Source organism: Antechinus flavipes, chromosome 1 (genome assembly GCF_016432865.1).
Source record: "Antechinus flavipes isolate AdamAnt ecotype Samford, QLD, Australia chromosome 1, AdamAnt_v2, whole genome shotgun sequence".
Taxonomy (NCBI): Eukaryota; Metazoa; Chordata; class Mammalia; order Dasyuromorphia; family Dasyuridae; genus Antechinus; species Antechinus flavipes.
Genome location: NC_067398.1, coordinates 31,559,141 through 31,581,857, shown reverse-complemented (window position 1 = coordinate 31,581,857; position 22,717 = coordinate 31,559,141). Strand labels below are relative to the sequence as shown.

The window sequence follows — 22,717 nt, the reverse complement described above, 5'->3', positions numbered from 1 at the left end:
GGTCTTTCCAATGCAGTCTCTTGTTTTTCTTCCTAGTTGAATCTGGTTTCAAGCGTCACACTCTCCAAAACCGCATCGGAGGCTTCTCCACAGAGCTTACCTCATACTCCTACTACCCCTACAACACCCATCACTCCTGTCACCCAAGGACCTTCTGTCATCACTACCACCAGCATGCACAATGTGGGACCCATCAGAAGGCGGTACTCAGATAAATACAATGTGCCCATTTCTTCAGGTAACTGTTTAACTCCCCTTCATGAGAAATCTCCCCTTTTAAATCATGACATGCCAGCATTTTGATTGTTGTAGAAGTGAAAATTAACAGAACAATGATTCTTATTTAGCAGACATTGCGCAGAACCAAGAATTTTATAAGAACGCAGAAGTTAGACCACCCTTTACATATGCATCTTTAATTAGGCAGGTAAGTAAATTCCCCCAAAAGAGAACCAAAAAAAGCACAAATGTCTATGTACATCTTATATTGATGAAATAGATTTAAAACCGTTTAGTATGCAGGCATGCTCAAACCTTTTCTATAAGGTTTTTTAAAACTGCAATATATAACATAATTGCTTTTGATTAAGTATTACAATACGATGTGATTATTAGGAAATTCATTTCACACAACAGTGAAAATGAGCCTGTTTAAAGATGGCAAGTCAATTATCACAAGCTACAGTAATCTCTGATCCCTAGAATTAATCTGAGCTCTAAATAATTACTGAGCTTTAATCAGCTAGTGAAATGTTTTGCATTTCTCTTTGATTCTGCTTTATGAATGACTAATAAATTAATATTTCTGTAAGGAAACAGAAATAAAAACTCAAAACAATTAGATAATTCCATTTTGAATTTTGCTATTGAACTGTTAAATACAACCATTAATCTTAGATCGTTTTGTGAAAGTCTTCTTAGGATTTTTGCTCCACATCACAATGGTTTGATATTTTCAAAGAAAGGTGTGATGATGATTGTGATGAAATGGTCATAAATTCTCTTCCATTATTATTCATATCATAGGCTATTCTTGAATCTCCAGAAAAGCAACTAACCCTAAATGAAATTTATAACTGGTTCACGCGAATGTTTGCTTACTTCCGGCGCAATGCAGCAACGTGGAAGGTAAGTCTTTTCATACACCTTCCTCTTGTCTTTGGTTTTAGCTATGTCTAAAATAGACAACGCCAACAGATGACAAGATACAGTTGTCACACCACGAGGGCATTAAATCTATATTGCTTGTTTTGACACACAAAAATGATCTCATCCACAGGAATGATTTGAGATTTGGCAGGAAACTTCTTCCGTCTTTGAAAAGCACTAATTGAAGCCTCTCATTATTGGCTTTCTCTCCCATGATTATACCAGTTCATCTGTGGTTGTTGCTCTTAGCAGTGAAATTCTATCTTTCCAGCTGGAATATGTAGGATAAAGGGATAGAGTGTTATATTGGGCTCATCTTGTTACTTACACAAAGCTTTCATTCTTCTAGCCTTTCACCCACAACTGTCATTAGTGGAGATGAATAATTTGTTTCTCAACCAGTTGACCAATTGATACCTGGAAAAATAGTCTACCATCTTATAATAACTCTGTGGTTTATAATTAGGTTGAATAAAAATTAACCCATGAGATGGGACAAACCAAAATATTATAAGCTAGATCATTTGTTTTTCAATTGACTGATGGTGGGGTTTTTAGTTTTTAGTTTAGTTTTTTTTTTTTTTTTTTGTGGGGGGGGGGTATGATGGACTTGTCTTTCACAACATGAATTAGCTTCTGACCTAGTCACCACTTCCCTTCCCCAGATAAATGTCTTCATTCTTAATTGAACAAGAAAATATTAGAATCTTCCTTTAACTCTCTTTGCAATGATCTGTAGGGTCTCATTCAACTCATTTATTCTATGAGTTTGTATGATTGAGCTTAGGATAAAGAAAGCTCATCTTGGACACTCCATCTCTAGTGAGATTCAATTATGGTGTAATCTCAGGGCATGGACCAACAAAGTTCCAGTAAACTCCCCTTCGTTTTCTTTCTTTCTCTCTCTCTCTCTCTCTCTCTCTCTCTCTCTCTCTCTCTCTCTCTCTCTTCTCTTTCTGTTTGTGTGTCTGTCTCTCTCTTCTTTTTTCTCTTCTTCCTTCCTTCCTTCCTTCCTCCCTTGCTTTCTCTTTGACACACACTCTCTCTCTCTCTCTCTCTCTCTCTCTCTCTCTCTCTCTCTCTCTCTCTCTCTTTCTCTGTCTCTCTGTCTGTCTTGCTTCCTTTCTTCCTTCTTTTTCTTTTTTTCCTCAGCCAATTCCTAGGAACCAAAGAGCTCCCTTTCAAATGAAGGTAATCCATTATCATAAGGATAGGAATAACTAAACATTATCACCTAAGCTATATAAATTAGAGAGGTCCTCTAATGGATCAGTGATAAGGAAATATGGCATCTGAAGGAAAGATACATACACACACCCTTGCTAAATAACTATTTTTTTCTTTACAAAGTTATATACATAATCATAAAATAAGATAGTGCAAGTATAGTGTGTTTTTTAGGAGAATTTTCTCTCATTATCACTCTGTACTCTCTAGTTAATTCCTTTCCAATGTCAAATAATGATTGGGAATAAAATATAGCTAGTATTTATTTAATGCTTTAAAATTTGCAAAGCATTTAACAAATATCTCATTTTATCTTCAAAACATCCCCAGAAATTAAGAACTATTATTACTATTTTACAGAAGGGAGAAAACTGATGGGGAGAAACATTAAGTGACCTGCTTAGGGCCACATAGCTAAAAAATATCTGAGGTTAAATTTGAACTCAGGGGTAGCCAGATGATGTTGTGGATAGAGCACCAGCCCTGGAGTTAAGAATTTCTCTCTGACCTCAGGCACTTAACATATTTTGGCTGTGTGACCCTGAGCAAGTCATTTAAATTGCCTCACCCCCCAAAAAAATCTGGACTCAGGTCTTCCTGCTAGAGGGCTCAGTGCTGTTTGCCAGATGTCTGAATTATGAGGTCTCATCTTCCTGAGTTCAAATCTGATCTCAAGAAACAGTTTTGTGACCCTAGGCAAGTCACAATCCTGTCTGCCTCAGTTGGCTCATCTATAAAATTAGCTACAGAAATAAATCACAAACCACTCCAGAATCATTGTCAAGAAACCCCACATAAAGTCATGAAGAGTCAATCATGATTGGAAAACAACTGAACAACTTCCTGACTCCAAATCCAGCATTCTGTTTACCTTGCCATTTAGAATAATCAATAATTATTCATGTTACCATGCATTCTTTTTATGTTTAATCTATGCCTGGATTTGTTGCACATTTTCTTTTTTAATTTGTTTGATACGTCACCTTGCACGGGGCGGTTTCTTATATGATATAAGGGCCATGTTTCTGTCAATTACCTCTTTGAAAATTACCTCCAGAACCTGTTGCTAAGCCATACAAACAGAAACGTGAAGTTTTTCTTTGCTTTCTTGTCATAGATAATTTTTAATTTTACAATGGGAGTCTGAGACAGCTAAATGCAAACATGGAGGCCAACCTGCCCCTGAATAATGTCTTACTTGATAAGGGGTCATTCAGTTGGTGTGATTGAACAGAATTCTCACTGATCTTAGTTCATTGAGACTTGGTTCTAAATGACTTTTGTCTATCAAAAAAATCAAATTCATTCTTAACAAGCGCTTGCCCACATTGATGATATACATAATAATGTGCAAGAAGGCTCTGAAGGCAGCCCTCAAAGAGGTGATGGACAAATGTTTTGAGAATTAAAAAGGAGCATCATTGGACTGTGTGGTCTCCAAAGGTGATGACTTTATATTGTACTCTTGTTTTGTCGTGAAGTCCTGAGGGATTTGACTAAAAGGAAAAAGAAACAAATCATTAGGAACTTTAAAATCTATATTGCAGAGCAGGTTTCAATGTGCATTTCTAGAAAGAATTCCTTACTCAAACCCCCCAATAATAGTGAAATTACAAGCCCAGTAAAATTTAAAACAAAATGAAAAACTCCTAATCCCACCTATGTGCTACCACCATTTTCCATTGAGATTGGAAAGTTTCAGTGTTGAAGCTTATAAATTGGTGATATGCCCATGTACCAAGACTATACTAGTTCTGAATAGCTCACCAATTGAACAATGAACAAGAACCAACTGGCTCTTCTCCTTTCAAGCCATGTCCCTTGATCTCAGTTCCTTCACTTGGGAATTAAGGATAATGATTCCTCTTTTGTCTACTGCCTCCCCTGGTTGTGGGCTCAAGGGAAGCTGATGCCAATGAAAGTGCTTTGAAAATTATAAAGTTCTTAAAAACAAGAGAGAGTATTATTCAGTTTAAATGTTTTGCAGGAGAGAATGTTTTTAAGCCAAATATATATTAAAAAATTAAGAAACCTCTCAAGATAGATAACAAGATAATAATCCATCATCCTGAAACCAAAGAGAGATAGAAGAATGAGTGTTTGATACCTTTGCTTTAAAGTATTATCAAATAACAGTGTGAGCATCTTAGCTTTGGAATGACCAGCAGAAGGGCACTTTCGACCATAAGGAAGAAACATGTGTCTGTAACAGCAATCAGCTGCAGGGATCTCATCATTTTGCCACCAAGAGCCCTTCCCATGTGTTCTTTTGGCTCTTACTCAGTTCAGTAAGTCACTTGCCAGCAGTGAGGGCCAACTTTTGTTTTTGTATATTAAGGAAAGACATGGCTTAATGATGGATGCTGGTCCATGGAGTAAAACAGAAGTTGGTGTTATGGGGGTGGGAATAGCAAATGCCACTTAAAGTGAAAGTTATCCCATCAACAACATGTGGAGATCTTTGATCCCTCAAATAAAATTTAGGGTGATATTTAATAAAAGGGAGACCAATAAGAGTTTTTAAAGCCAGAATCCTTGATGAGTATCTAATATTGTTAATTCTGAATTTTTCTTTTGTTGTTCTATTAAAAAAAATGTTTTTTCCCCAGGTTAGGATTTCATGGTTTAAACATCTATTTTGAAGACATATGAACAATACTGTTATATGTTTTGTAATGTGAAACCTACTGTTGGTTGGTGTGCATACACACACACAAAAAATAATAATTGTTATAATTTCAGTCTAGTCACTTGACATTTCTTTATTACTGATTCCTAATTTTGGTCCTGAGATTTTATTTTCACCTTTGGAAAAGAAAATTGTAACTACGTACCAATGGTCCACGGGGGTGGCAGATAATGGGATGATTTTACAAATGCAGACTGTTAGGCTGAATTTACTGCTGTTTTTGGACAATGACAAGCCTTTTCTTATAGAAAATTCTGAATTTTTTCTCTTTTATACCTGCTGCAGAATGCAGTGCGTCATAATCTTAGTCTTCACAAGTGTTTTGTGCGAGTAGAAAACGTTAAAGGGGCAGTATGGACAGTGGATGAAGTAGAGTTCCAAAAACGAAGGCCACAAAAGATCAGTGGGTATGTCCACCATGTTTGAACTTCTTAGCATAGCTTGGATCATGCTTACAGTTTCACGTAGAGGCTTTTGGCTGCTAGACGGCATTAGACGAAGAAGGCGGTTTCACGTTGTTTCAGTTAAGGGAACAAAAAAGCATTTCATCACTACTGTTTGTATGCCCACCAGTCTCCCTGACCCTGCTTGCTTGGTGTCCGTTGCATCACATGCTAGTAGCTTGTAGGCGGCAATGCATATTAACCCTCACAAACCATTTGCTTATGCTTATCGCATTTTATTTTCTTTTTCCTTTTCCTTGTATTTGATGTCTGTTCTACCCCCAATCCCGCGTCCCTTTGTTTCCACTTCATCTCCTTTGCTGCTGCTCTTGTCCCAGGGTGCCATTCGCACCAACCTCTCCCTGCATAAGTGCTTTATCAGAGTAGAGGATGAGTTTGGGTCCTTTTGGACTGTTGATGATGAAGAGTTTAAACGTGGCCGCCATATTCAACGAGGCCGTCCTCGAAAATACTGCCCTGATGAAAACTTTGACGAGCTTGTTGCACAGTAAGACTTTTTACTTGCTTTTATTTTTTTTTCTGCTGTTGCTCTGCTTTGCATGGTAACTCATCTCATGTAGTTTTGCATTTCACCAATAGTGATACCACACTTTCTTACAGTGGAACTAAGTTTTGTGATTGTACATGTATTTCTCTTGTTTCTCTCAATACCAGTGCCTGAATAATGCTTTTTTGACATCTTTAATGCAAATGTTGGTTGTAGTAGGATTCAGCAACTTATTGTGACCCTCTAATTGAACAACTGGTAGTGACCCTGTAATTGAGATATAGTGTTCCAAGTGGAAAGGCAACTTTTACTTAGGTTTGGAATTTGCATTTAATGAGACTCAGGTTAATCTCTTCCTACTGTTCGTTCAGCATAATAATATAAGTGTAATGAAATGAATGATTAAAATGCTCCAAGCATTGGGAAAAAAAAATATTAACTTCTAAACATTTTAGAGATGCAATTTAATTGACAAACATTTTGTAAGTGCCTACGCATAAAGATCACCAAATGTAAGCAGTCTTCCTATTAGAAGCAGATACTTTCCCGGATGTGTCTTTTGTGTGCTGATTTAATATTTTGACTCTTGTTAGACTTTTGAGATTTAAAGACTATCTTGACATCTGGTCCATTTTTTTTAAAGGCAGTGTCAGTTATCCTTCTGTGAGACTCTTGAGTTTCAGAACTGATACACAGTTGTATTAGTAAAGGGAGTTTTCTTACTAGGTTCTATTTTATATATAACTTTTTATGTAATACCATATCATAGTAAACCTTATACTATGCTATATCATAATTTTCTTCCCAATTTGGTATTAGTACCAAAGTTTGACACAAAAGGAAACCTTCTGACATCCCCAAAATTATCCTTCTCCTTATCTCCTATTGAATAATGAAGTGACACTCCAGAGACTGTGGCTAAGGACTACTCCACTGTTTTCTGACCAGTGGGTTCCATACATTCTGGCTTTATTAAGTGTCCAAGCACTTGCTCCATCAGCCTTGCTTGTCGGTATCATTGATTAACTCATGGCAACATATTTACTGCCCTGCATTGGCTGGAGCTTTCTTTTTTTCCCCATCAGACCTTAGGTTTTGGTAGAGCTTTGGGATGGAAGGATGTCCTACAAGATTTCTTGTTTGTGATAGAAATTCCTTTCTCCAGTGGACAGCCAAGACTAGTACTACCACATAATGCTTAGCAAGGCTTTCAAGCAGGTGAGAAGTAAATTACAAATGCTCAGTTTATAGGTTTTTTAATTCGTATGAACCAATGTAACCTAAATATAATGGGTTATTTTTTGTTTTGTTTTGTTTTGATTTTGTGGGGGGGACCTACCAAATGTGTATTTTTCTGATTTGGAAGGAAAACCAAGAGACTTAAAAACAGAATTTAGAGAGTAAATTGAGAGTTGATTGTATTTAACTTTGAATTTTTATCTTTTTCTTATGCAGTAACCCTTCTCTTATTAAAAATATACAGAGCAGCCACGCCTACTGTACACCTCTCAATGCTGCTTTACAGGTAAGATTAATGACTGTACCAAAGATGCAACAGAGGCATGTGTCTTCCCCACTCATTTCAAAATATATTAGCCTTGCTCTAATTAGATATTAAATTTTAATTCCGTTAAACTTTTTTCTTAAGTGCACAAAGCATCATAGTCCCTGGAGGCAAACACATATCAGGCTGCTTCAGCATTAGTCGGATGCTTAGCATTTTGAATATTGTGGCAAAAAAATTAAAAGTTCACTTATTAATATTTATCAGCAGTATCATAATTTCCATCCTCTTATTTCAGAATTTCACTTGAGGCAAAAATACCACAAGTGTAATTACTCTAGCACAGCTATTAATGTGCTGAATGATAGGATACTATGTCACATGACCTTCTATTGTTCCTGGCTTTAAAGAGAAAGCATATCTTTTTTCTTTTAAAGTCTATTTTAGCATGTTTTTCTTTTGTTCTGAAATCAGTGTTTAGTTCACTCTGTAAAAGTGAGCTGATGATACAGATGTTTTTGTTTAAACTATAGAGATGTTGGAGAACACGTCTTTGGATTTTGTGCTAAACAGGCGAGATTATGTAACATGCCCATAGAATTTGATGTTGCCTACGAATTCAGAGCACATTACATAATCTCCATTTCAGAAGGGGAGGAGGAGTCAATATTGGGCAGACAGAAGTTGGATTCCCTCACAGGTATTACTAGGGAAGGTTAGTGGTTGGGCAGACTTTTCCATCCCTTATGCCTTCTGGTGGGCCTGAAGCTAAGTCAGGATGAGAGTGAGCAAAGTGTTTGCAGAGAGTGGGTGAATTATTTCTAAACCCTTAAAAAAATATATTGCTGGAACTTTTAATTAAATTACTTGAAGAGTATCTAGGTCCCCAGAAATTGCTCATCCATGACCAAATTACTACTGAGGAGTTGGGGTGTGTCAAAGTTTTATTTCTTTCTTTAAAAAAACAACAACACATTTGACTTAGCATATTAGTTCTACCGAGTTTTTTTTTTTTAAAAAACTTTTAAATAACAGTTTCTAAAAATTGAAACTGCTTTTTTTCCTGATCTTTGTTTGGATTAAGTGGTTAGTGATTTGCACAGTGTGCCCCAGCTCTCTGTAGGGGACAGGTTCCACACATCACTCAGTTCTGGATAAACTCTCAATAAAGGATTAAGTATATTGTGCACAATTAAATCTGGGAGGGAAATTGATCAGACTTATCATTTAGGCAATTCCATTTTTTTTTTCCCCAAGCAGGAAACAAATTAATTGGAGAAATGACTTTCTGCATTTCTTTTAATTATTTTAGTTGACACAGTAACTTCAGAAAAGCAAATGTGAAAGCATGTGTAAAGGCAGCCACTGTAAATACCATTCATTAGTAACTTATTTTCCCTGGAGTCGTATGAAGTGTGAATTTAAAGGCTGCTCTGTCTCTGGAATAGTATTAAGATTACAGGCACATTTTACATTCATGAGGCTGAAAGGCAAAAATGAAATGATCCTGCATTCCTCTGGATTCTGTTAACTATGTGACTAATTTCAATTAGTATGCTTCTCATTACAGAACTGTTCGTGTTTTATTTCTGAAACATGTGGGGATGTCGTCATCTTTATCCATTCCTCTTTTCTTTGATAACCCCAAAAGTATCTTCAGATTTTCCAGGAGAGTAGATTCTCTCTCTTTTGCCCGCAATAGTGCTAGATGAATTAATTCATTCTGATCAAAGTTGTATGGATTTTTTTCTCCTCCTCTATTTTGGATCTCTGGATAGACAACATCATAAGACACCTCTCTGTTGAGTTAATTAGATGAAGAAGCTAAGCAATGTGGTGATACCCACAGCAATTTTTCCATTGTCATCCATTTCCAAAGAGAAGCAAAAATAATAGCAGCATAATCCCTTTTCCAGAAAAAAAAATGAAAATCTAAAAAATCTTAAGGAACATAATGTGGCATTCAGCATGGCATGGGACACACCATATAAAGTGGGACCACATGATCTACTACAGAAATAAAGCATGGAACTCATTAAGCCTAGGAATAGTGATAGTAACTAAGGGTAACAGTAATGCTTTGCATTTATAGAGTTCCTTTTTCCAGAGGATTGCAAAATGTTTTACTAACATGGATGGGGACTATTTCTAGTGCTTCTGGACCATTATTCAAGCATTTCAGTTTTCTGGCAGACATACAAACCTCAAAGTGACCTTATAGCCTTTGTTTGGGGATAGACTATAAGAAATTAAGCCTGCTTTTGGGGGTAGGGTGGGGGGAATTCTATCCACCTGTGTCTATACTTATATTCCAGCTAAGGAAATGTACTGTAAGCCACAGTTGGGTAAAATGTTGAATTTGGATCCATTGGTCAGTTATGTTTACTTTCAGCCTAGGTCACATGGGTTATCCCACAAATCACCAAGTTCTCATGTTTTCCAGAAAAGAAGAGTTAGTTCATCTCTTCCTCTTTTTCCGGGGGTCAGGTTTTGTGGGCTTCTTTTCCATTCTGTGTGCCATGGTGTGAGCGCATAGTGGTCCAGCATTCTTAATTCAAAATAAAAAATACGTATGTATTTATTCAGGTTTTCCAAGTCTTGGCTATTCTTCCTCTCCTGAACTCTTTTACAAAGGTAAAATTAGAAATGTCCTTAGTAGAACAAGGAATGAGAGTAAGCAAGGAATAAAAATTAAATAGTTGCCCTGAAAGTGGATGCCCATATACCATCATCTCCAATGCTGGGGTAGCATAGTGACTACTATCTGAAGATTGAAAGAAGTGTACTTCTTATCCATCCTGCTACAACTTTTCTAATGTACTGAAGGGATTTATAATTTCCCATTCTCTCCCCCACACCTCCGGAAAGTTCTTGCAAAAAGTCTCATTGTGGATGCTATTTTGCTTTTTTAGCTTGAGTTCAAAATACCACCATCCTAAGATGGAGGTTATATCACTTCTACTCAGGTTGAAACCACGAAGTAATGAAAATATCAGGAGAGAAACCTGATCCTGTGACATTCCCACTTCAGAGAAGTTGGAGTAATCATCCCCAAAGAACTGCCCATTATTTGGTGAGGCGTGACCATTGGGTTTCAGTGAAGGCAGCTAGAAGGGCTCTTGCCCAGCTGCAGTTTGCAAAAAATAATTCTGGCAATTGCTTTTTCTCCTTGCTCTGCCAAAAAAAAAAAAATGCTTTATTGCAATTATAAGAGATCTGTGTGGAAAAAGTACTTGACTTAAATTATTTCACAAACTGTAGGAAACTAGGGAATGCTCAAAGTTGCTGTTCATCAAAATGAGTTCACCACATTTGGAAACAAAAACAGAGGAAATAACCCTCTGATTTCTTTTTTTTAAAAAAGGCAGCTATATAAATTCAAATGTGGAGAGGAAGAATGGGAGTAGGCTCTCAAAGAGACTGGCCTTGGCACTAGTCCATCAGCCACAGCTGTGTAGGTGAGTTAGCTTAGCCCCCCAAATACGTGGCATGTAGTGGGAAGTCGTTTATGGATTTGGGGTTTATACCACGTGTGAGGCTGGAATCATTTTAATAGGCATTCTCCTTGCTGCTCAGCTACACAACTTAGAATCTTGCTGCCTAGCGTCCCCCCCCACCTCTTCCCCCCCCCCATCCCTCTCTTACATGTACAAAGAAAAGCTCTTCTTTTCTTTGGTAACAGGATTTACCCAATTCGCTGGGTCTATCGTGGAACTTTGTTCACACAGGATGGAAAAACAGTCCGATTGCAGGATCAGTGAGATGCTTTTGATGGTTTCTGATCTCTGACTAGGGTTGCTAAAGCTTATCCTCTATGGAAAAGTTCACTGGGGCATTGTAGCAAAACAAAATATTACGGTACAGTAGTGTACTTAATGATTCAACCAGTATGGTGTCTCATTCCCCAAATTATAGGAAAATTAAAATTGAATGGGAATTCAGCAAAATCTTGAAGGTCTACATTTGAAACCTTTCCTCCCTCCCCTCTGCATTTTTTACTACTCTCTTGCCCTCCAGAATTCCTTCATGATTCTGGATCTCTTTGTCTACTTAAACATACATTTATATATGCTTATATATATATATGTATTATGTATATGTATATATATATGTATGTATGTATATGTATATGTGTGTGTATATGTATATATGTACATATGTGTGTGTGTGTGTGTGTGTGTATTTAGGTACCTAGGGGAAAAGTGATATTTAAACCCTCGTTGCATAAAATATTTCAGAAAATGTTTTATGTCACCATCAAAAATTCATCTAGTAACACTTATATATAGTTTTTTTTTAAAGCAATCATTAAGCAGGGGAAATATTTATGTGTGTGTGTACACACGCATGATTCATATTTTTAAATCTGCTTCCTTTCTATAGGGTCAATGTTTATGGAAGTTCTCATAAGTTGGAAATGAACAGTCAGAATAATCCTATCAAATCTATAATATCCAATAGTAGCATTATGAAGATGGATAAAGAAATGAAAATTGCATTATATTTCACTGTGATCTGTAAATATTTAATTCTTTTTGAAAAGCAAACACCAAACAGAAACCTCATATTCAATAGTCCCTTCTCAGTCATGCATTAGCACTAAATGCAGAGTACTCTTCAGTCCAGGTTAACTCCTCTTTGGGGGAGGGGGGTTTCCTACCTCGAGCCCTTCTAAGAGGTTCTAGTGTCTGGAGAAGGACACTTTCTCTCCCGCTTCTTGAGGTTAAAGTGGACAGTGATAGGGACTTCTTAAGATCTGAAGCTTGAAGTATATTGTAGCATTTAGAGTTCTTGAGTTTATTTTGTTTTTAGCAGATTATAGGATTGGTCTGATTCTGAAATCTACTAGAAATTCTGCCAGGAAGCAGCCCCTATGAAAATGAGCTCTTCATGATTTAGTAAATGACCCTATAATACACTCCACTTATTTATCATATGTGTATCTCTCTAAGATTTATTTCTTCATGTACTGTTTCTGTGTTATTGGCAGGCTTCAATGGCTGAAAATAGTATACCTCTCTACACTACTGCTTCCATGGGAAATCCCACTCTGGGCAATTTAGCCAGTGCGATGAGGGAAGAACTGAATGGTGCGATGGAGCATACAAACAGTAATGAGAGCGACAGTAGCCCGGGCCGTTCCCCTATGCAAGCAATGTAAGTATAGAAAACATGGTGGTCATATGCTTGACAATCATGACCTGGGAACATTTGGACAATGATCCTATTTTCTATCAGAGGCAGGGAAAGAAGAATTCCTTTTCTGAAATTCTTGTAGGTATTGGTACAAGTTCGAGTTTCTGGAAGTGTTTTGATAGATTTGAGGATAAAAAAGTCATTGAACACCTTTCATAATAATAAAAAAAAAAGCATTATCTCATTCTACAATTGCAAACAGAAATAAAGTTGTTGACTCATTTGCTATTTTCTTTAAAACCTAGCCCATCATTTGATTATTCTCAGCATTATTGTTTATTCTTATTATTATCATACATTTCTATGAAAATATTTTTGATTTATTCAACTTTCCAACATCTCAAGATTTGATCCTCAGGGGAATTAAAGAGAAGAAGGAGAATGGTTAATTCAATAAGGGGAAAAATATGCTTGTTTACTAAATTATGTGATAAGCTTTAAACTAACATTCCAAACACAATATTATTTCCACGCATTAATGATGGCACATAGAAAGGCTACATGATTTATAGATTGCTCTTAAAATATCAAAAGGAAAATTAATAGGAGCATTATAGCAGCAGACGGCAGTATAATGAGTGCATATATAACTGAATGAAATAATGGGAGCTTGCTGTCCATGCTAACTGTGAATGGTAACCAGGCTGCTCTGTACAATAGGAAAGGGTTAGGCAGGAAGGGTGTGATGCTTCTGTGGGTGTGTGCAGTATTTATGGGGTGACAGAAGTGATTTTGTATGGCTGTAAATAACTCCGTCCCTCCCCAAAAAAGACCAGAAAAGAGTGATTATTTGAATGCTTGTGAAGGAAACTGGAGTTCTACAATCTCAATATTCACATTCATTTGGGGAGTTGACCTTTTTAAGGAAATGAGGTATTTTCATATTTGTGACACTCTCAACACTTGCTATGATTTGCTTATCAACTCTTTCAGCAAGTGAGTAAAACTTAGGCCATAATTTTCCAACCCCATTTTTCAGCATCTCATTTTAAGGTCATAACAGTGACTGAAATGAAAAAGGGGGGAAAGAGCTAATCTTTTGTGATTAGAATAAAAAAGAATGGACATGTAATTATGTCTCCCTCTTCCCCCTTCCCCCCTCCCCCCATCACTCATATTCAGGGTTGGCAGGGACGGAAATCTGAAACTCAACATATTTTGATATTCCATCAAAATGAATCTACCATCAATGCTCTTCAAAAGAGCTTTCAACTGGCAATAGTCATTTTCAATTAAGATGGACAGACCTATTTTAAAATGTTGATTCTGCTGTTAGTGAGACCAAATTGTTTTATGTTCTCTAATGCTAATGTGAATATATTTTGTTTTCATCTTTATTATTGGTGCCCTTCTGAATTTAGCTTTAAATATCAAGGTACTTTATTCTCTATTGTACAGCAATGATTTTTTTTTCCAGGCTAAAGCCCCCAATGTTTAGTTGATGGAGTGTCCTCAGTTGATGGACAACCTGGGAAATGATCCAAATGATCTCCATTAGGGATCAGGATAATGTGTGAGCAGCATTTAGGGAGAGCGGACTTAGAATTCATGTGGTCAATCCAATAAATACATTCCATTCAGTGATGCCATTTATTTAAGAATTTCGTATTCATCCAGACAATTCCCGGGTGATAGGTGGGATCCTGGAGTTTTAATACTGTAGAAAAATATGGTCTCTGAGTTTCTACTGAAATGGGTTTTAGAATGCTTTTGAAAGAACACAAAATGCATACAGTCTGTTGCACAAATCTCACAGGTTTACCCTGTTTGCTAAATGTAATTATATGTCAACAGCAGATTTCCTCTGCCTACTATCAGTGTCATAGACAGTTACTCTTTGTGACCTCTTATTTCCATTAAGTGCATTTTATAATGGCATTTTTTTCATTCTCCTCCAATATGCACTACCCTGCTATGATGCAAATTGTTTTTTAACTGTTCCAGGATATTGGAATAAATCAAGCCTTAAACTTTATCACCGGGTTTAAAGGACCTTGTTAGCATGGCAACCCAGCTAATATATAGTGAGTGCTCCAACCAAAGTCTTCATTCTTCCCACTTATTCTGACACTCAAATACCACTACTTTTATTTCTCTTTTGAAACACTAGAAAGTCATTGTCTAATTACAGCTTCAGGACATAACACTTTCATCCTGATGTGCTTTAAAAGGTGGCTACAAAGCAAACTGCTTCATGCTGTGTACACCAACAGAACACAATTCCTTTAAACAAGTTAGTTTTATTTAGGGAAAAAAAAGAAAGAAAAGGAAAGAAACTAGTTCTTTCAGAATGGAAAAATTAAAAAAAATCACTTAAATGTCAGAAGAAGGGAAAATTGTGGTTTATCAAGGTTATTCATTGTTAACTCTTCTAGAAGCAATCTTTCTGTTCTCAGAAAGAAGAGGGAGAAGGGAAATAAGGATTGGGCAGCTCCTGCCTTCTGTGCAATGGGTGGTTCTAGGTGAAACATAGTTTTAAACTACTTTGGGATATGTGATTTATCTGGAATGAGAAGCTCCTCACTCTCTCATATTTTATAGCTTCACAGTTTTTATTATTTTTAGGCAGTATATCCTATATCTGGTTCTCTAACACCCCAAGGTGTGTCTACTAATATGTTATCTCAAACTCGGCCATGAATTTTAATTTTGGTTTCATGTTAAAAATCAAAACAGTCCACTGTGCCATCTCAGACCAAGAGAGAGGGAATTCATTCATTCAGGAAATCTGAATTAAGTCTCTAATATGTGTATGGCACTGAAATCAAACAAAGTAAAGAGGAGGTTTCTTCTCTTGCTTCACAGATCTGCAAATGCACCATTTGATTTGGGGCTTTGAGATCACAGACAGTGCTATGTCGTGAAGAATTCAAAGTTAGTACCATCCTTCATATCACTATGGAGCAACTTGTGCAGCTTACTTTCAGAGGGTGTTTCCCACATCATCCTGAAACAAAATTATTTTCTTCCCTCTGCTTTTTTTTTGATGCCATGATTCACCTCATCTTAATTTTCAAAACTTGTTACAAGTAAAGTCAAAAGTTACAAAGTTAAGTATTGAGTAATTGAAAGGAAGGAAATGACAGTATCTTCTATGGTCCTTAAAATGAAGAACCTGTATGTATCCTTGACTCTAAGTTAGTGGAAAGATTGAGATGAACAGAGAAAGGTCAGATGACTTGCCTTGTATGTAAGCCCTCTGGTCTCCATTACTATTTCTTAGACCTAATATGTGTGATAATGTCAATAAAAGACAGAACTTTTCTATTGAAAGCCCTACCAAGGAGACCATGATAACTCAAATGGGTATTTTATATATCTAAAAGCATAATAGGAAGCTCTATTATAATGAGATTTTTGTTTTTGTTTTTCATGAGAGTTTGCTTTAAAGGAGAAAAAAGCCTTCCCCTGTCTCCCTTAAAAACATACTTCAAACTTTTATCTGAGTTGTATTAAGGTTAAAACCACCTACTGTTTGTAAGGTATTCTTCAAGATAGTCCAGAGCAGGAATTCTTAACCTACAGTCCAAGAACTCTCAAGGGTGTCCTTGAATGGATTTTTTTTTTTTTTTTGCAAGGGGAGGGGGAGAAGTACTCTGCGAATTTGTAATTTAAAAAAAAAAATTGAGTAGCTGCATTCAATTTGATCAATTCCTTTGTAATCCTGTCTATTTTATTTTATGCATTTAAAAACATTATTCTGAGAGAGGATCCATAGAGGCTTCCCCAGACTGCCAAAGAGATCTAAAACATATAAAAAAGGTTCAAAATCTCTGGTCCAGAGTTACATTCTGCTTATTTTTAATATGGTCTATACACTTTGTTTAGCATTTGTACCAACATCAATTATTTAATAAGCCCGTGGTCTCCATTACTGTTTCTTAATCCTAATATGTGATAACGTCAATAAAACTCAGTCCTTTTCCATTGATAGCCCCACCAAGGAGACCATGATAACTCAAATGAGTATTTTACATATCAAAAGCCCCAGAACAAAAAAAGTAATTTGTATTTGTAAAGGATCGGTTGTAAATATGATTTACGAACAACATTTCTCAATTGTTATCATAGCAGTTTTGTATGATCACCCTACACTCCCCTGCGGGTTATTCATGGGCTATTCCATAATGAGAAATTTGGCAGATCTCATCTCTGTAGAGCATGCTGGTGCCCACTGTGAAGCTGGGGATCGTGTCTTGCCTTGTTTACAGCTGACAGTGTTATTATTCTCGTTAGGGCTCTGCTCTCTTATCATATTGTTGTGTTGAGCGGGCCTTTTCCTCGACGTTTGTGTTTCCTGGCAGGGCTTTTCTTCCCTTATTGACAGTTTGTAAAAATATGCATTAATTTGGAGTTTCAAGCATGTATCATGGTGTCTCTTTGCTGTGTTTGCTTGAAGTTGATTAATGATAGAACCTCACTTGGGGTCGTCCTCTGGAGAGTTGTTTCACAGGTTCTGCATGTTAACTAGAGAAACAGAGCACGCAGCTCGCAATGATTAGCCCAGACTCCAGGCTCTCAGTGGTCTGACGAACCAGCATTTTGTTGTACAGATGTTTATTTCACTTATTTGTTTGAAGATTGTATTAATCAGCCCAATGTGTCCTCCGAGAGTATAATCTCCAAAGAGGTGAAGAGATAATCCAGAAGAAAAAGACTTCTTTCAGGGAAGTTTTTCTTAAACACCAAGTAATGACAGATTTGGGGAACTCCTACATTCCCTAAGGAAAAAAAAAGTTTTAAAAAAGTTTAATATTATTTGGAAAGACACATTTATGCTAATAATTTTACCCATAGAGTATCTCTAATTAAATGGGAAACTTTGCTTATTGATCATGTTTTTCCCCTCCTCAGGCACCCTGTGCATGTCAAAGAGGAACCTTTAGATCCAGACGAGAATGAAGGTCCACTCTCCTTAGTGACAACAGCCAACCACAGTCCAGATTTTGACCATGACAGAGATTATGAAGATGAACCTGTAAATGAGGACATGGAGTGAATGTCTGATATCTTTATCCTGAGAAATGAAGATTGGGAAAAAAACAAAACAAAACAAAAACAAAACACGTCAAAGTCTGCTGTGAAGTCTCTCCATTATTGTACAGTCTGGGGGATTTTCACTCCATTTTGACAACTCTGAAATGTGTTAACTCTTAGTGCCATCAAGTATCCCATTTGGGAGTATTTTTGATTTTTCTACTTTTTGTTGAAAAAAGGAATTTGTACTCTGTGCATTGGATGGACTTGTTTGGTACTTGGGATTTTCCTCTCTTACAGTCAACATCAGTGTTGTAAATTTGCTAAACTGATTCACTTAACATTTAGCAGCAGACTTTGGACTGCAGTCCTGCCAATCACAGACACTGAGGACGTCAGACTGAGCATGTTCACCTAAACTGCAGATCAAGCCTTTGCCCAGATTTTAAGGATTCCAATGGACCACATATTTGCACAGTACTTACTGCATGCTGATTATCACTGCCTTTACTCCAATTTTTTTTTTTTTTTGCTTCCATTTGGGATGGGGAAGGCCTCTGTGTGTGTATTGGGGGGTGGGGTTAAAGAATAATTATCCCAAACTTTTTAATGTATTGCTTTTTTTTTTTTTTTTTTTTTTTTTTTTTGGCTTCTACTATATCATTTTAAGTTCTGACCTCAGGCCTCAATTTGGGCCCAGGGCCTCTTTGAGGCTTTAATGTTTTCTGTACTCTGTGATGAATGTTAATAGGTGTTTTTATTATACAAAGCTGAATGTCATTTTCTTGTTTGTAGTTTTCTGTCATTCATTCCAGTTTCCTTCAGCTAGCACCCATGTTTTCTTTAAATTCAGAAAACATTCCGTTTTGGTCTTTGCAAGAAGGTCCCAAATGCTGCACTCTATCCCAATGAAGGTTGTCCAACTCCAAAGGATGAAATCCTGCAAGAATGAGAATGAATGACAGACAGACAGACAGAGAAACACTGTAGAAAGCAACGCAGATTCATTCCACAAAGCAGTATTTGGGAATTTTGTCTTAGGGTTGTTTTCTTGGCAGCCACAGTGATCGATAATAAATGCCACCTCATCTGTAACATCGTCAGGATATTTAGCACCAGTTGAATTCAGTAGCAGCTCGTATCATTCAATCCAAAAACCTTTATCAAGAGCCTACTATGTGTCAGGCACTGTGCTAGACGCTGGGGGCGCAGACAAATGAGAGTGCAGTGGCAGACACTCCCTTGTTTGACCCAAGTTTGGATGGACCAACAGCTCTCGGAAGTAGTCATAAGGATCTGTGTAGGTTACCCACAAGGGTTACTTTGTCTACAAAGTGGTGACAAAGTCATGGACTTAAGAAAATACCATTCCTGAAAGTAGTGGTGTTGTAACTTAATTTAGGCATCCATCCATTAAGGACTGCTTGGTGGCATTAATCTGCTTGAATGCAAATTTGATTTCAGATTGAACTTGTTATGGCAATTGTTAAGGACTGAGCCCAGGAAATGTTCAAGTGTTAATGATTCCAATTGTGCAAATTCCGTACTGCGGTTTTTGTTGGTTCGGCAATGTTCTTCTGCCGACTTGTATCACACACTCAGAGTGAGAGGAACGGCAGCAGTCTCAGGACTGAAGCTTGCCTTTGGGAGCTCAGCAGTTATCATGCACGGCGCGGAGAGAAAGCTGGAATTCTCCGTCAGTCCCCTCAGTCACAAAACACCTGAGCATGTTCATTCTGCAACCACTGTTGTCACTCAGTTATTTATGTAGGATGGTAGCTTATTTTTTATTTTAGTTTGAAAGCCTTTCAGAGCTTAATTTATATTCTCCTTTGTACTTTTTTTCTAAAATTACCAAAGATATTACACAAAGGTAAATTATGTTCTCTGTTATATGCTTTATCTTATGAAGCCAAATATCCTCTTATTGTTGATCAAAGGAGGTGAAAGAATTTAGTGGGAAATGACAAGCTATGGGCTATTGCTAACCTGAGAGAGAACTGCTCCTTTATTCTATAATAAATTTAGAAGGCCAAGTAGGTAATGGAACCAAAGTTGTTGCTTTTTTTTATTATTATTATTATTATTTTGTGCACCTCTACAGTGACTGAAGCTCACTACTGTAAGGAAAAATTATGGGGGCTATCGAGGATCAAAGTAGGGAACCAGTATTAAAAGGAACGACAGAAGGGGAGAACTCCCATGACAAAGGAAAAAAAAAAAAAGTGAATGTATGTTGCAGAAAATTAGTGTATCCAATAAAGGAGGCAGTTAAATAAAATTCAGAGAGAACAAGTAAAGCTTCCATGATTGAACTGGGACATATACTAGATTTTCTAGGGGAAAAAATGTTTGTTTGACAGATTGTATGCCACTTTTTTTTTTCTTTAAGGATTGTGCTCTGATCACATCTTGAATTTTGGGTTATCTTGGCATAATTTCTCAGTTTTTGTTGGTTAGGTTTTATTCATCATTTTTCCACAATGAAATTACACTCCTGTCCACTCATAAGCTTGGTACAAAAAACCCAGAAACTTGATTGGCAGTCTTTGGAGCTCCATCCACTCTGCTTCCCACCATACAAAGGGCAGTCTGTGGTCATTTTAAACTTAGCCTGATGTGCGGGCAGTAGCCCGATGGGATCATGAGAAGTGGGCCCTGTGTTTCTAAACTGAGTGGGTTGCTGGCTAGTTCGGTATTCAAAAGAGGATAAAAATCTGGTAGATTAGTTCATTCTCAGCATGTGTAGCTAGACATGAGTAAAGAGAACAGCATGAGAAACTGTTAGTTCGCATACCTCAGTTCAAACCTTTAGGGAATGAGTAAAAGAAAAATACATTGCACTCAGTTGCACTTAGTTGTATGTCTTGCATGCTTAGTCTAAAGACTGTAGCAAAAAATAAAATAAAAAGAGAGAAAAATTAGATTTTACGTCTCTTGCGGGTATCATGGCCTCGCAGAAGAACAAACTGAAAAAAAAAAATCTCAGGCTTTCTTTCCGTCAAGCAAACTTCACTCTGATTTTTACCGTTCTGATTCCGTATCCCTTTGGGTACCCAGTTGCTTCTTTAGGGTGGGGTTTATTATGTTGTACATATATAGCCCGCTGTGTCTGTGTGAGCCTTTGTCTTTTTTGGGGGAGGGCGGAGGGAGGTTCATTTTTTAGATATTGTTCCTAAAAAGGAATAAATGCATACACCTGTTTGTCAAAACACCTTTCTTTTTTTTGTGCAACTGCTTTATATTAACTATACTAAAAATAGCTTTGGAAAAAAAAAACCTACTGTATGTAATGGGATTGCAGAGTGTGCTGCACATGTATTTCATTTAGTTATCCTTGCTTTAAGAATATTGGATGACATTTCCTGACATGTGGGAGAAAAGCCCTGACCCTCCCCTCCCTCTCCCCCCTTTTTTTGGCTTTTAAATTGTAACATAGTTGAAAGATTTTGTTTTGTGTTTTTTTTTTTCTGTTATCATTGATTGAAGCATTTTGTACAGTTGTTTTTGTGTGTGTGTGTATTAAGCTGGGTTTTGTTTTTTTTTTTTTTTTTTTTATACTTCCCCCCCTTCCCCCTCCCCTCTTGTGTTATTCTACCACTGACATTTCCGGCTGTCTTCAATGAGTTCCTAACATTTGAAAAGGAAAAAAAAAAATGTTGTTGAAAATGTTTTCTCCTGCTGCAGTAAATATTTTGCATGATGAAAGTCCAGGGTCACACTTTCAAAGTTTATCAGTGAAGTAGTGATTATTAATGGGGAGTGTCAAAATATTGAACTTTTGTATAAAAAAAAAAAAAAACTTTACAAGGTGCCAAGATGTAAAGACAATTTGTTACATGTTTTTTTTCTCAAAGAAAAGAGTACATTTTGAAAGTAGTACCATGTATCAGGTAAACACGCTGTCAGGAATGAGGGTCCAGCCTTCCTTGTCCCCAGAGTTTGTAAACGTGAAACCTGTTTGGTTTCTGCATTTGACTAGCAGAAAAAAATGATGTATCAAGGCTTATGTAGAATAATTGTGACTGCCCAAGCTGGCTGTCACTTTTTTGATGCTGACATAGGATGGTTCTTACCTAATTCCCAATGCTCTGTCTCAGAACTGCTATGGGATACCTCAGATTTTCAATCTAGAACTACTGTGCAAATCACTAGATATTTTAATCCAAAAAAAAAAAAAAAACTTTTTTAAGGGGGGGAGGGGGGAAACCGTGAGAATTCTTGTAGTTTTCAGATTACAGGTGAGCCCCATTTCTTAAGAACACAAAAGACTGTGCATAGAATGGTTTTAAATCTCTTTGGTACCTTTTAGTTAATAACTTACACCGAGTTTTTGGGATGTTTAGAAAAGAGTTTTAGCTTTCTTATCTCAAGGATCAAATCGACAGCTCCAGTGGCATTTCACGGGCCTGCCATAGTTTATAAAATATCTGCTACACATAAGCCTTGATGAAAATGGTACAGTCCAGACTGTTAGCATGGTGCTGTGTGTGTATGTGCTGCCAGTAACGAGATTTTTTTTGATAAGGCATAAAAGAAACTCATTCCTTACATCAACTGTAATTCCATCATTCCATGTCTGTTGATACAGACAATAAAAAAATGTTGTGTAGTCAGTACTAATTACTGACATTATAGCATTCTCAAATGCAATAAAAATGCTGGTTGTTCACACTGGTCGTACAAGTTGCCACAGCCTAAGTTTTTTGTTTTTTTTTTTTCCTTTTTTTCCCCCTTCCTGCCCTGCTATTATGTATTAGTCGAATTATATTAGGCTCCATCACCAGCTGCTTCAGTTACCTAATTATTAAAGTCAGCTTTCAAGAAAAGAGACCATGAAGCAACTTCCCCACACTTGCTGGACACATCAAGATCAAAGTAAAAATGTCCACTTGGAAAAACTTTGAGAAAGGAGCTGACTCTTCTCTCGATTAAACACACACTTATTTTCTTTATCAAATTTTATAAAGAAAAAATAAAGTGTTTAATAACTAGCATTAGTAGCAAACTGAAAATTCAGAGGA

The 22,717-nt window shown here is 36.8% G+C and overlaps 1 protein-coding gene across 7 annotated transcripts in view; it reads left to right on the top strand.

The window, feature by feature from the left end:
- Window positions 1-22,372, top strand: part of FOXP1 (forkhead box P1) — a 664,237-nt gene extending 641,865 nt beyond the window's left edge. For 6 of the 7 annotated variants that reach the window (XM_051980779.1, XM_051980771.1, XM_051980754.1 and 3 more), the window contains 7 exons: window positions 37-238; window positions 348-427; window positions 1,027-1,128; window positions 5,351-5,472; window positions 7,472-7,541; window positions 12,511-12,677; window positions 17,571-22,372. In XM_051980779.1, the coding sequence (XP_051836739.1) occupies window positions 37-238; window positions 348-427; window positions 1,027-1,128; window positions 5,351-5,472; window positions 7,472-7,541; window positions 12,511-12,677; window positions 17,571-17,715 (888 nt within the window). In that variant the 3' untranslated portion in view covers window positions 17,716-22,372. The remainder of the gene's footprint in view (window positions 1-36; window positions 239-347; window positions 428-1,026; window positions 1,129-5,350; window positions 5,473-7,471; window positions 7,542-12,510; window positions 12,678-17,570) is intronic. The other variant, XM_051980761.1, reaches the window with a different exon arrangement.
- The last annotated feature ends 345 nt before the right edge of the window (window positions 22,373-22,717 follow it).